This window comes from Coregonus lavaretus, assembly GCF_964263955.1.
Source record: "Coregonus lavaretus genome assembly, chromosome: 2".
Lineage (NCBI taxonomy): Eukaryota > Metazoa > Chordata > Actinopteri > Salmoniformes > Salmonidae > Coregonus > Coregonus lavaretus.
In genome coordinates this window covers 33,544,107-33,558,432 of record NC_139989.1, presented here as the reverse complement: position 1 = coordinate 33,558,432, position 14,326 = coordinate 33,544,107, and the positions used below count along the sequence as shown (strand labels likewise).

General features: G+C 42.7%; 1 protein-coding gene across 2 annotated transcripts; it reads left to right on the top strand.

Annotated features, from left to right (window-relative positions):
• Window positions 1-11,634: 11,634 nt before the first annotated feature.
• LOC311143632 (modulator of macroautophagy TMEM150B-like) lies at window positions 11,635-14,063 on the top strand. Of its 2 annotated transcripts, none has more exons than XM_084179499.1 (7): window positions 11,635-11,798; window positions 11,914-11,997; window positions 12,203-12,262; window positions 12,517-12,584; window positions 12,870-12,928; window positions 13,188-13,365; window positions 13,716-14,063. In XM_084179499.1, the coding sequence occupies exons 2-7, from the start codon at window positions 11,933-11,935 to the stop codon at window positions 13,940-13,942; spliced, it is 657 nt and encodes a 218-aa protein (XP_084035625.1). In that variant the 5' UTR covers window positions 11,635-11,798; window positions 11,914-11,932; the 3' UTR covers window positions 13,943-14,063. The 2 variants fall into 2 exon arrangements, with proteins under 2 accessions (XP_084035625.1, XP_084035624.1); XM_084179498.1 differs by having other exon boundaries at window positions 11,652-11,798; window positions 12,870-12,997.
• The last annotated feature ends 263 nt before the right edge of the window (window positions 14,064-14,326 follow it).

The window sequence follows — 14,326 nt, the reverse complement described above, 5'->3', positions numbered from 1 at the left end:
GAAGAAGCAGCTACTTCCGCAGGAAGTAGAGGTGCTGAGGGTGCTGCACCACCTCCTGAAAAATATCAACTAAAGAAATATATGAATTAAAACAATAAAATAATTGGAAAGAAATGTGCCGTTGTATCGTTTGTTTCGCTCACCAAGTGAGGAGTTTTTGTATGGAGGTCAATGAGAGTGTTGAATTTGTTCAACAAAAAATGTAATGGCTTATTTGAGGTTTATTTGATCTAATAGAAGTTTCGTAATGCTTAGGTTGTTAAGAGTGTACTGATATACAGTGGGGAAAAAAAGTATTTAGTCAGCCACCAATTGTGCAAGTTCTCCCACTTAAAAATATGAGAGAGGCCTGTAATTTTCATCATAGGTACACGTCAACTATGACAGAGAAAATGAGGAAAAAAAATCCAGAAATTCACATTGTAGGATTTTTAATGAATTTATTTGCAAATTATGGTGGAAAATAAGTATTTGGTCAATAACAAAAGTTTCTCAATACTTTGTTATATACCCTTTGTTGGCAATGACACAGGTCAAACGTTTTCTGTAAGTCTTCACAAGGTTTTCACACACTGTTGCTGGTATTTTGGCCCATTCCTCCATGCAGATCTCCTCTAGAGCAGTGATGTTTTGGGGCTGTCGCTGGGCAATACGGACTTTCAACTCCCGCCAAAGATTTTCTATGGGGTTGAGATCTGGAGACTGGCTAGGCCACTCCAGGACCTTGAAATGCTTCTTACGAAGCCACTCCTTCGTTGCCCGGGCGGTGTGTTTGGGATTATTGTCATGCTGAAAGACCCAGCCACGTTTCATCTTCAATGCCCTTGCTGATGGAAGGAGGTTTTCACTCAAAATCTCATGATACATGGCCCCATTCATTCTTTCCTTTACACGGATCAGTCGTCCTGGTCCCTTTGCAGAAAAACAGCCCCAAAGCATGATGTTTCCACCCCCATGCTTCACAGTAGGTATGGTGTTCTTTGGATGCAACTCAGCATTCTTTGTCCTCCAAACACGACGAGTTGAGTTTTTACCAAAAAATTATATTTTGGTTTCATCTGACATTCTCCCAATCCTCTTCTGGATCATCCAAATGCACTCTAGCAAACTTCAGACGGGCCTGGACATGTACTGGCTTAAGCAGGGGGACACGTCTGGTACTGCAGGATTTGAGTCCCTGGCAGCGTAGTGTGTTACTGATGGTAGGCTTTGTTACTTTGGTCCCAGCTCTCTGCAGGTCATTCACTAGGTCCCCCCGTGTGGTTCTGGGATTTTTGCTCACCGTTCTTGTGATCATTTTGACCCCACAGGGTGAGATCTTGCGCGGAGCCCCAGATCGAGGGAGATTATCAGTGGTCTTGTATGTCTTCCATTTCCTAATAATTGCTCCCACAGTTGATTTCTTCAAACCAAGCTGCTTACCTATTGCAGATTCAGTCTTCCCAGCCTGGTGCAGGTCTACAATTTTGTTTCTGGTGTCCTTTGACAGCTCTTTGGTCTTGGCCATAGTGGAGTTTGGAGTGTGACTGTTTGAGGTTGTGGACAGGTGTCTTTTATACTGATAACAAGTTCAAACAGGTGCCATTAATACAGGTAACGAGTGGAGGACAGAGGAGCCTCTTAAAGAAGAAGTTACAGGTGTGTGAGAGCCAGAAATCTTGCTTGTTTGTAGGTGACCAAATACTTATTTTCCACCATAATTTGCAAATAAATTCATTAAAAATCCTACAATGTGATTTTCAGGAATTTTTTTTCTCAATTTGTCTGTCATAGTTGACGTGTACCTATGATGAAAATTACAGGCCTCTCTCATCTTTTTAAGTGGGAGAACTTGCACAATTGGTGGCTGACTAAATACTTTTTTTCCCCACTGTACAGTGGGGAGAACAAGTATTTGATACACTGCCGATTTTGCAGGTTTTCCTACTTACAAAGCATGTAGAGGTCTGTCATTTCTATCACGGGTACACTTCAACTGTGAGAGACGGAATCTAAAACAAAAATCCAGAAAATCACATTGTATGATTTTTAAGTAATGAATTTGCATTTTATTGCATGACATAAGTATTTGATACATCAGAAAAGCAGAACTTAATATTTGGTACAGAAACTTTTGTTTGCAATTACAGAGATCATATGTTTCCTATAGGTCTTGACCAGGTTTGCACACACTGCAGCAGGGATTTTGGCCCACTCCTCAATACAGACCTTCTCCAGATCCTTCAGGTTTTGGGGCTGTCAATGGGCAATACGGACTTTCAGCTCCCTCCAAAGATTTTCTATTGGGTTCAGGTCTGGAGACTGGCTAGGCCACTCCAGGACCTTGAGATGCTTCTTACGGAGCAACTCCTTAGTTGCCCTGGCTGTGTGATTCGGGTCGTTGTCATGCTGGAAGACCCAGCCACGACCCATCTTCAATGCTCTTACTGAGGGAAGGAGGTTGTTGGCCAAGATCTCACGATACATGGCCCCATCTATCCTCCCCTCAATACGGTGCAGTCGTCCTGTCCCCTTTGCAGAAAAGCATCCCCAAAGAATGATGTTTCCACCTCCATGCTTCACAGTTGGGATGGTGGTCTTGGGGTTGTACTCATCCTTCTTCTTCCTCCAAACACGGCGATTCGAGTTTAGACCAAAAAGCTCTATTTTTGTCTCATCAGACCACATTACCTTCTCCCATTCCTCCTCTGGATCATCCAGATGGTCATTGGCAAACTTCAGACGGGCCTGGACATGCGCTGGCTTGAGCAGGGGGACCTTGCGTGCGCTGCAGGATTTTAATCCATGACGGCGTAGTGTGTTACTAATGGTTTTCTTTGAGACTGTGGTCCCAGCTCTCTTCAGGTCATTGACCAGGTCCTGCCGTGTAGTTCTGGGCTGATCCCTCACCTTCCTCATGATCATTGATGCCCCACGAGGTGAGATCTTGCATGGAGCCCCAGACCGAGGGTGATTGACCGTCATCTTGAACTTCTTCCATTTTCTAATTATTGCGCCAACAGTTGTTGCCTTCTCACCAAGCTGCTTGCCTATTGTCCTGTAGCCCATCCCAGCCTTGTGCAGGTCTACAATTTTATCTCTGATGTCCTTACACAGCTCTCTGGTCTTGGCCATTGTGGAGAGGTTGGAGTCTGTTTGATTGAGTGTGTGGACAAGTGTCTTTTATACAGGTAACGAGTTCAAACATGTGCAGTTAATACAGGTAATGAGTGGAGAACAGGAGGGCTTCTTAAAGAAAAACTAGCAGGTCTGTGAGAGCCGGAATTCTTACTGGTTGGTAGGTGATCAAATACTTATGTCATGCAATAAAATGCAAATTAATTACTTAAAAATCATACAATGTGATTTTCTGGATTTTTGTTTTAGATTCCGTCTCTCACAGTTGAAGTGTACCTATGATAAAAATTACAGACCTCTACATGCTTTGTAAGTAGGAAAACCTGCAAAATCGGCAGTGTATCAAATACTTGTTCTCCCCACTGTAAGTAGGACATGTGACATCCTCGCAACTTTGAGAGAAAACACTTTATATAGGCTATGCATATTCATGACATGAGGCTAGTAGCCTAGCATCTATCTCCACTGAATACAGGCGGTTGATGTCAACATCCAATATTCAAAAAAGTATTACAATAACGAGATGTATCCACCAATACAAAGAGAGGAATGGGCAGGAGCTTGACAGCCCGCCTTTCCGCTCAGTGGACAATGAATCCCATTGTTAGGGTGGAAACATAGGTATCTCGTCATTATATTGAAATATTTCCTTCCGTAGCGAGGTGTAACAGTGTTGCTTCTGTCCCTCTCCTCGCCCCAACCTGGGCTTGAACCAGGGATCCTCTGCACACATCGACAACAGTCAGCCTCTAAGCATCGTTACCTATTGCTCCACAAAAGCCCTGATCCTTTCAGCGCAAGGGAAACAACTACTTCAAGGTCTCAGAGCGAGTGACATCACCGATTGAAACGCTACTAGCGCGCACCGCTAACTAGCTAGCCATTTCATATCAGTTACAAAGGCAATAGAACCTGTCGGGTGATTGGTTGAGCCTTATTGAGTGTGTGAAGTCACATAGATGCTCTACAGAGCCGTCTATTTAGCTAGTTTGTAAAAAATAAAATAACATACAAACGTAAACAATCATTATTTTTCTAGCTTGTGCCACCGGCATGAGCAGTTAGCACCGACCAAACGACTTGGGAAACCCAGCTTCAGCTTGATCACCAAATTAAATAGGGAAATAAATGAAAGCCTCACCAGCTAACTACCAATCTATTTTAGTTTCACTGTCCGATCATTAAAAAAAACAAGCCCACTCATTTTTATTTTTACCTTTCCACAAATTATGTGGTATTTGTTGCTTGATATGAGCAAGTTAACCCAAATGTATCAAAGAATAGATAATGTGTCCACGATTAGTTAGTGGCTACTGCCTGGCAAGTGATCTAGCTAGCTATATTTCAGTAATTAGCTATCCTCCTAAATGCAGTGGTCAGTGGATAAACTAAGTTGAAAATATTTGTCGATTACAGCCTCGAGTCTACTTGGGTATGATACTACAAATTTGGCACACCTGTATTTGGGGAGTTTCTCCCATTCTTCTCTGCAGATCCTTTCAATCTCTGTCAGGTTGTATGGGGAGCGTCGTTGCACAGCTATTTTCAGGTCTCTCCAGAGACGTTCGATCGGGTTCAAGTCCGGGCTCTGGCTGGAATACTCAAGGACATTCAGAGACTTGTCCAGAAGCCACTCTTGCGTTGTCTTGGCTGCGTGCTAACGGTCGTTGTCCTGTTGGAAGGTGAACCTTCACCCCAGTCTGAGGTCCTGAGCGCTCTGGAGCAGGATTTCATCAAGGATCTCTCTGTACTTTGCTCCGTTCATCTTTCCCTCGATCCTGACTAGTCTCCCAGTCCCTGCCGCTGAAAAACATCCCCACAGCATGATGCTGCCACCACCATGCTTCACCGTAGGGATGGTGCCAGGTTTCCTCCAGACGTGACGCTTGGCATTCAGGCCAAAGAGTTCAATCTTGGTTTCATCAGACCAGAGAATCTTGTTTTTCATGGTCTGAGAGTCCTTTAGGTGCCTTTTGGCAAACTCCAACAGGGCTGTCATGTGCCTTTTACTGAGGAGTGGCTTCCGTCTGGCCACTCTACCATAAAGGCCTTATTGGTGGAGTGCTGCAGAGATGGTTGTCCTTCTTGAAGGTTCTCCCATCTCTACAGAGGAACTTTGGAGTTCTGTCAAAGTGACCATCATGTTCTTGGTCACCTCCCTGAACAAGGCCCTTCTCCCCTGATTGCTCAGTTTGGCCGGGCGGCCAGCTCTAGGAAGAGTCTTGGTGGTTCCAAACTTCTTCCATTTAAGAATGATGGAGGCATTGGGGACCTTCAATGCTGCATACATTTTTTGGTACCCTTTCCCAGATCTGTGCCTCGACACAATCCTGTCTCTGAGATCTACGGACAATTCCTTCGACCTCATGGCTTGGTTTTTGCTCTGACATGTACTGTCAACTGTGGGACCAGATATAGACAGCTGTGTGCCATTCCAAATCATGTCCAATCAATTAAATCTACCACAGGTGGACTCCAATCAAGTTGTAGAAACATCTCAATGATGATCAATGGAAACAGGATGCACCTGAGCTCAATTTCGAGTCTCATAGCAAAGGGTCTGAATACCTATGTAAAAAAGGTATTTCAGTTTTTTATTTGTAATAAATGTGCAACAATTTCTAAAAATGTGTTTTCGCTTTGTCGTTATGGGGTATTGTGTGTAGATTGATAGAATAAGGCTGTAACGTAACAAAATGTGGAAAAAGTCAAGGGGTCTGAATATTTTCTGAATGCACTGTATGTCATGGAAAGAGCAGGTGTCCTTAATGTTTTGTACACTCAGTGTATATTGTCATACCAAAATACTTTACAATGTAAAATACAAAGATCTTATAATCTTCCTTCTGGTGGACACTTTGGAAAAATACAACAACATGTTTATTAAAAAAGTAAAGAGAGATGCATGTACATTTGGTCAAAGAAAGAATTCTTTATTCATAACAAATATCACAATGAAGTTAATTAATCAAATTGATCATCCCCTTACGGAAAAAACACATGATTTCACATGTGGAAAAATTACATGATTTCACGTGATGATATTTCACATTACATTTCACATGTGGATTTTAACATATGATCACATAACCTTTCATGTAAAACATGTAAAACCATGTAAAACATGTAAATCATGTAAAACCATGTGGTTTTGGAACACTTAACATGTGATGATATTTCACATGAAGTTTCACGTGGATAACAATTTTCAAATGTGAATATCTTTCACATGAGATGTCACAGGTGATGAACCTGAAAACAAGAATGGGTGGTTAGGATGTCGCCGGAATGTAGTCACAGTGTTTTCAACTTACATACAGTGGGGAAAAAAAGTATTTAGTCAGCCACCAATTGTGCAAGTTCTCCCACTTAAAAAGATGAGAGAGGCCTGTAATTTTCATCATAGGTACACGTCAACTATGACAGACAAAATGAGAAAAAAAATTCCTGAAAATCACATTGTAGGATTTTTAATGAATTTATTTGCAAATTATGGTGGAAAATAAGTATTTGGTCACCTACAAACAAGCAAGATTTCTGGCTCTCACACACCTGTAACTTCTTCTTTAAGAGGCTCCTCTGTCCTCCACTCGTTACCTGTATTAATGGCACCTGTTTGAACTTGTTATCAGTATAAAAGACACCTGTCCACAACCTCAAACAGTCACACTCCAAACTCCACTATGGCCAAGACCAAAGAGCTGTCAAAGGACACCAGAAACAAAATTGTAGACCTGCACCAGGCTGGGAAGACTGAATCTGCAATAGGTAAGCAGCTTGGTTTGAAGAAATCAACTGTGGGAGCAATTATTAGGAAATGGAAGACATACAAGACCACTGATAATCTCCCTCGATCTGGGGCTCCGCGCAAGATCTCACCCTGTGGGGTCAAAATGATCACAAGAACGGTGAGCAAAAATCCCAGAACCACACGGGGGGACCTAGTGAATGACCTGCAGAGAGCTGGGACCAAAGTAACAAAGCCTACCATCAGTAACACACTACGCTGCCAGGGACTCAAATCCTGCAGTACCAGACGTGTCCCCCTGCTTAAGCCAGTACATGTCCAGGCCCGTCTGAAGTTTGCTAGAGTGCATTTGGATGATCCAGAAGAGGATTGGGAGAATGTCAGATGAAACCAAAATATAATTTTTTGGTAAAAACTCAACTCGTCGTGTTTGGAGGACAAAGAATGCTGAGTTGCATCCAAAGAACACCATACCTACTGTGAAGCATGGGGGTGGAAACATCATGCTTTGGGGCTGTTTTTCTGCAAAGGGACCAGGACGACTGATCCGTGTAAAGGAAAGAATGAATGGGGCCATGTATCATGAGATTTTGAGTGAAAACCTCCTTCCATCAGCAAGGGCATTGAAGATGAAACGTGGCTGGATCTTTCAGCATGACAATAATCCCAAACACACCGCCCGGGCAACGAAGGAGTGGCTTCGTAAGAAGCATTTCAAGGTCCTGGAGTGGCCTAGCCAGTCTCCAGATCTCAACCCCATAGAAAATCTTTGGCGGGAGTTGAAAGTCCGTATTGCCCAGCGACAGCCCCAAAACATCACTGCTCTAGAGGAGATCTGCATGGAGGAATGGGCCAAAATACCAGCAACAGTGTGTGAAAACCTTGTGAAGACTTACAGAAAACGTTTGACCTGTGTCATTGCCAACAAAGGGTATATAACAAAGTATTGAGAAACTTTTGTTATTGACCAAATACTTATTTTCCACCATAATTTGCAAATAAATTCATTAAAAATCCTACAATGTGAATTTCTGGATTTTTTTTCCTCATTTTCTCTGTCATAGTTGACGTGTACCTATGATGAAAATTACAGGCCTCTCTCATATTTTTAAGTGGGAGAACTTGCACAATTGGTGGCTGACTAAATACTTTTTTTCCCCACTGTATGTGACGTATGTTTATTTGTACAGTATTATTATGTCCTCATATAGGATTTGAACTCACAACCTCTTGGCCACAGCATTGCAATCTTCTTGCTATGCCACTACGTCTGTGTCGATTACTAATTTCACCTGTATAATAGGTAATGAATGTGTAGGGGACTTCTGCGTATGCATGCAGATACAAATTATTGGGTGGATGGCGTGTTTATCAACGACCCAATTTTTTAAAAATAATTTAAAACTAGGTTGGAAACTTTTTAATGAGTAACGTTTTATCCACTGTGTGATTGGAGAAGTATTCATTTTGTGCAATGACATACATCTCTGATTCTGAATCAAGTGGTTGTACATCATTGCAATATGTTTGCCTCTGAGGTTCATTAACTACTTCATAGAAATATATAACCCCTTCTTTTCTTGTGCCAACCCCTTCCCTATTCGTGCCAACAGAAATGTGTAAGTCATCTGCCCGTATCTTAAAAGTGTCAAATCTGTCTCTGACCAGAAATGCCCCCTCGTAGATTTTGTGCCTGAGTGACATATTACAGAGCTCAATCTGTACATCTGTTTCTTGTTGCCAACAACTGGGAATCCAATTGTACTGGGTTGAAAAATGCAGTCTCTCTTAACTGTACCATTTTCTGCTATACGGGGCACAAAAATAACAAGAATATCCGGTGTGGTGATTCAAACAGTCTGTCTAATCAATACACCATCACATTGACTGCATTTTGTGGGTGCACCTCCTTTAGTGATTAATTGCCTGTATAGAATATCAAGCGATGATATGTCTGTATTTAGTCAAACCTGAAAAATGTAGCTGAAGTAATGCTCATTGTGTGAGATGCTGTATTTGCAAGTTTCACAGCTATCAGTATGCATAGCACTGACCATTTTTTTGATGCCCAAATCTTGTAACCAGGGGAGTAATTGATATATAAAATCAAGTGAGTCATTATGCTGACCTATTACCAGTGATGGAATGGTCTGGTTTATCACTATCAAAACTTGCTCTAACTCACAGTGCTTAAAGATGTGTCCAGGCCTCTGAACTGCAGACAACAATGAATTTTTCCTCCCCACTCTGTGTTTGATTGGTGTTTTTGTACAGTGGGGAAAAAAGTATTTAGTCAGCCACCAATTGTGAAAGTTCTCCCACTTTCGTCATAGGTACACGTCAACTATGACAGACAAATTGAGAAAAAAAAATCCTGAAAATCACATTGTAGGATTTTTAATGAATTTATTTGCAAATTATGGTGGAAAATAAGTATTTGGTCACCTACAAACAAGCAAGATTTTTGGCTCTCACAGACCTGTAACTTCTTCTTTAAGAGGCTCCTCTGTCCTCCACTCGTTACCTGTATTAATGGCACCTGTTTGAACTTGTTATCAGTATAAAAGACACCTGTCCACAACCTCAAACAGTCACACTCCAAACTCCACTATGGCCAAGACCAAAGAGGTGTCAAAGGACACCAGAAACAAAATTGTAGACCTGCACTAGGCTGGGAAGACTGCATCTACAATAGGTAAGCAGCTTGGTTTGAAGAAATCAACTGTGGGAGCAATTATTAGGAAATGGAAGACATACAAGACCACTGATAATCTCCCTCGATCTGGGGCTCCACGCAAGATCTCACCCCGTGGGGTCAAAATGATCACAAGAACGGTGAGCAAAAATCCCAGAACCACACAGGGGGACCTAGTGAATGACCTGCAGAGAGCTGGGACCAAAGTAACAAAGCCTACCATCAGTAACACACTAAGCCGCCAGGGACTCAAATCCTGCTGTGCCAGACGTGTCTCCCTGCTTAAGCCAGTACATGTCCAGGCCCGTCTGAAGTTTGCTAGAGTGCATTTGGATGATCCAGAAGAGGATTGGGAGAATGTCATATGGTCAGATGAAACCAAAATAGAACTTTTTGGTAAAAACTCAACTCGTCGTGTTTGGAGGACAAAGAATGCTGAGTTGCATCCAAAGAACACCATACCTACTGTGAAGCATGGGGGTGGAAACATCATGCTTTGGGGCTGTTTTTCTGCAAAGGGACCAGGACGACTGATCTGTGTAAAGGAAAGAATGAATGGGGCCATGTATCGTGAGATTTTGAGTGAAAACCTCCTTCCATAAGCAAGGGCATTGAAGATGAAAAGTGGCTGGGTCTTTCAGCATGACAATGATCCCAAACACACCGCCCGGGCAACGAAGGAGTGGCTTCGTAAGAAGCATTTCAAGGTCCTGGAATGGCCTAGCCAGTCTCCAGATCACAACCCCATAGAAAATCTTTGGAGGGAGTTGAAAGTCCGTGTTGCCCAGCAACAGCCCCAAAACATCACTGCTCTAGAGGAGATCTGCATGGAGGAATGGGCCAAAATACCTGCAACAGTGTGTGAAAACCTTGTGAAGACTTACAGAAAACGTTTGACCTGTGTCATTGCCAACAAAGGGTATATAACAAGCCTCTTAAAGAAGAAGTTACAGGTCTGTGAGAGCCAGAAATCTTGCTTGTTTGTAGGTGACCAAATACTTATTTTCCACCATAATTTGCAAATAAATTCATTAAAAATCCTACAATGTGATTTTCTGGATTTTTTTTCCTCATTTTGTCTGTCATAGTTGACGTGTACCTATGATGAAAATTACAGGCCTCTCTCATATTTTTAAGTGGGAGAACTTGCACAATTGGTGGCTGACTAAATACTTTTTCCCCCCACTGTAGCACTGTGTGTCCAAGAATTTAGGACAAGCAGCATTGGGTGTGGCTTTCCCAAAAACATAAAGAATTTATTTGGGAAACTCACCCCTTCCTGATTTGCTCTAGGTGAGTGCTGTGTGCAGAGGGTGGCTGTCATTAGCTGTGCTGCCCCTCATTTTCTCCAGAACTACCCTCTCACACAGCCACCAGGGGTGTATTCAGAGAGGTAAAACATTAAGAACGATGCAGATAGAAAAACAATTTATAGATGTGGCATGACACCCAGTTCTACGTGAATTCTACGTGAAAGATAAGTATAGCTGTTCTACATAACACATTTCTATCTGAACGTCCTTTAACGTTGCACTCTCCTGAATAGACACTCGGCCCTCCGCTGTTGCATCAGCAAAGACAGATTGGCTGCCTGCCAAGGAGAACGCTGCAGTTTCTTCAGGCTCTGTTTTGTCAGTCCATTTAGCCAGGCTATCGAGCTGAAGGTGAAGACTGACTGTTTCACACTGCATTAGAAAGACATCATGCTACATGATGTCTCAGTCACCCCTGAGCGTTATTGCAGAAAATACAGGTCAAGATTTGCTTCAGGGTAAGTCATCTGCAGCATCTATTCACCTAGAGCATACCTCTTTGTTTCTGTTGAAAGGGGAGAATATGTCCTCAATGTTTTGACTGCAGCAGTGATGGATGCTGTGTTTCGTCCCTCTGTTGGTTGACACATGGTATTGCTTTCACTGTTACAGGAATGTCTGTGTGAAGGTGCTGCAGAGGTGCTGTACTGCACTTAGTCAATTCTACCACATGGTGGCAACATCAAGCCTATGCTCACTTCAACATACAATGATTAACCTTTGTTTGTTTGACTATTCTTGGGACACTCTGTTACCAGGCTATAGGTGCCTCTGACAGTTTCCTGTCTAAGGCTCTGAGGAAGGTGTCTGACATGCCTGAATGCAAGCCGGTTTGTTTGTCCCGTCGATAAACCTCAAAGATCATTGCAGACATCTGTGTTCCTTTTTCTTTTTCTGGGATATTCACCATGTGAAGTGTCCTGGGGTAAGATGTTTTAATGGATTCCTGAGTTCCTCAGTTGAGGATCTTTGTCCCTTTTTATTGAAATTGGGTTAAAGTGTATCTGGGTGTCTCATTTGTCTCCTTGCATCTTTCCCAGGTGACCTAAGTAAACAATAATGTGGCTCTGGGCGCTGCTTCCAATCTGCTTGGCGGTGTTTGGCACTGTGGGAATATGGGTGGTGTGAGTATCTAACAGACTGGTCTGCTCTCCAGCTACTTGTCTGGATAGAATAATAGTGTGGTCTTATGCTACGGTACAATGAGATGGTGTTGATGATAAGAAACGTATTATCAGTGCAAATAACAAACAGAACATGTATGTCATGAGAGCAAGAAAATAATCACTGAAGTATTGATATACTAACGACAGTTCTTGTTCTTCCCAGGTTTGGTATCGCTGTTTCAAATGAGACTGTTAATATCACAGTGAGATTCCCCTACATCAGGTAAGAGTGACGCTGGTCTTTACAACACTGTAAAGGGTTTACCCTGAATTTCACTGTGTGTTTGGACTATGTCAATAGAGGCACTACCACAGACCAGTTAAACTGGTATAACCACTAACAAAACAGGAAATGTTAATGAGCCCACAACACCACAATACCATGCACACACTGGTGGCTCTTTGTTTTAAAGTCAATGTTTCATTACCAAGTCATTTCTAGTTTGTAAAGAATTAAAATGTGAATATGTCTTCTAGTGAATGCGGCACCTATGATCCACAGAGCTGTATCTTTTCCCAGGTCTGCAACATCTGTGCTGTCTTGAGTAAGTGAATTTGTTCAGCACTTACAGGTTGGTTCATACCACTTTATTATTCTTGTCTTTCGTAACCTCAACCTTCTTCTTCCTTATATCCTCCCCACTCCACCCTTCTCTACACCCCCCCCCCCCCCCTCTCTCTCTCTCTCTCTCTCTCTCTCTCTCTCTCTCTCTCTCTCTCTCTCTCTCTCTCTCTCTCTCTCTCTCTCTCTCTCTCTCTCTCTCTCTCTCTCTCTCTCTCTCTCTCTCTCTCTCTCTCTCTCTCTCTCTCCCCCTATCTCTGTCTGTCAGTCCTGTGGATCGTGGTGATCCGGTTTCAGCAGGTCAGGGACTATGGTCAGAACAGCAAGGTGAACTTCGCCAGCATTGTACTGGGCTGCATCTCATCTCTGGGCATCTCCATCCTCAGCAGCTTCCGGGTATCGCTTTACGATTACAATAGGATAATATAACTACAGTATTATCATCACACGAATCCCAATATCGTCCCAATCCTAGCATGTTCCCATAAAAAGATGACATATTGATATACCCTGATATATTTTTGACAATATCCTACCTCGCTCTTTCCCTCTCACCACCATTCCTCTCTCCATCAATCTCTTTCAGCAATCTGTGTTGTTTGGCATCCATGTGTTCGGGGCTTTTCTGGCCTTCTTTGTGGGCCTGGCCTACTTCTGGTTGCAGGTGTGGCTCACCTATAAAGTCCAGCCCTCTAAAGACCGTCGTTGGGTGGGGCCTCTCAGAGCTGCCCTCTGTAGCATCTGCACCATCTTGGTCATCACAAGTATCCTTTAACACCAGATCTATCAGCTGAAATCAGAAAGAGGGGAGAGCACAAGGGGAGTGCTCGACGATCCAAGATCAACACAGCTGAATGGTGATCCAGGATCAACACAGCTTAATGATGATCCAGGATCAACACAACTAAATGACAATCCAGGATCAACACAGCTAATTGTAAATGATAAAAAAAACAATAATCCAAAATCATGCTTCTTTACCTGAATATACAGTGAAAACATTGCACATAAAAAATGATATCCTAAACTGTATGTCCTTCCTAAAAACGACGATATTTTAGACATTAAGGTCACCTGTTTGGGTTGTGCTCTTTGACTCCCCTTTCCTTCTCAGTGGCCATAGGTCTACTCTTTGATACTGGCTACAGCTCAATGGCGTCCATTTCTGAGTGGGCTCTGGTCATGTGCTTCTTTGTCCTATTTGGTGTCTTTGCATCCGAGTTCCGTCACATCAACTGTCACCAGCTCACCGTGCAGAACCAAGGCCTCAGCAAGACCCAGAGCATCAACAGCGGTGGGATCATAATGAACAATAGAACAGCCAACAGAACAGTAATGTAATAATGATATAATAATTGAACGTTCAAGCTCTGACTGATGAAGCTCTGACTGATGAAGCTCTACATAAGTGTACATATTTTAAACCTATTGTTGAATAAAATACTACTTTTTTTTGATGCGGCATCTGCTTAGCTAAACCTCTTTTTGTTTGGCTTCTGTTGAGTTTATGGGAAATATATATAGATTTTTCTGATCTTTGTTCATCTTTTGGAGTAAGGGCGGGGGGTAGAATGATTATTTTATCCTATCCCAGGTATTCCTTAAAGAGGTGGGGTTTCAAATGTCTCCGGAAGGTGGTGAGTGACTCCGCTGTCCTGGCGTCGTGAGGGAGCTTGTTCCACCATTGGGGTGCCAGAGCAGCGAACAGTTTTGACTGGGCTGAGC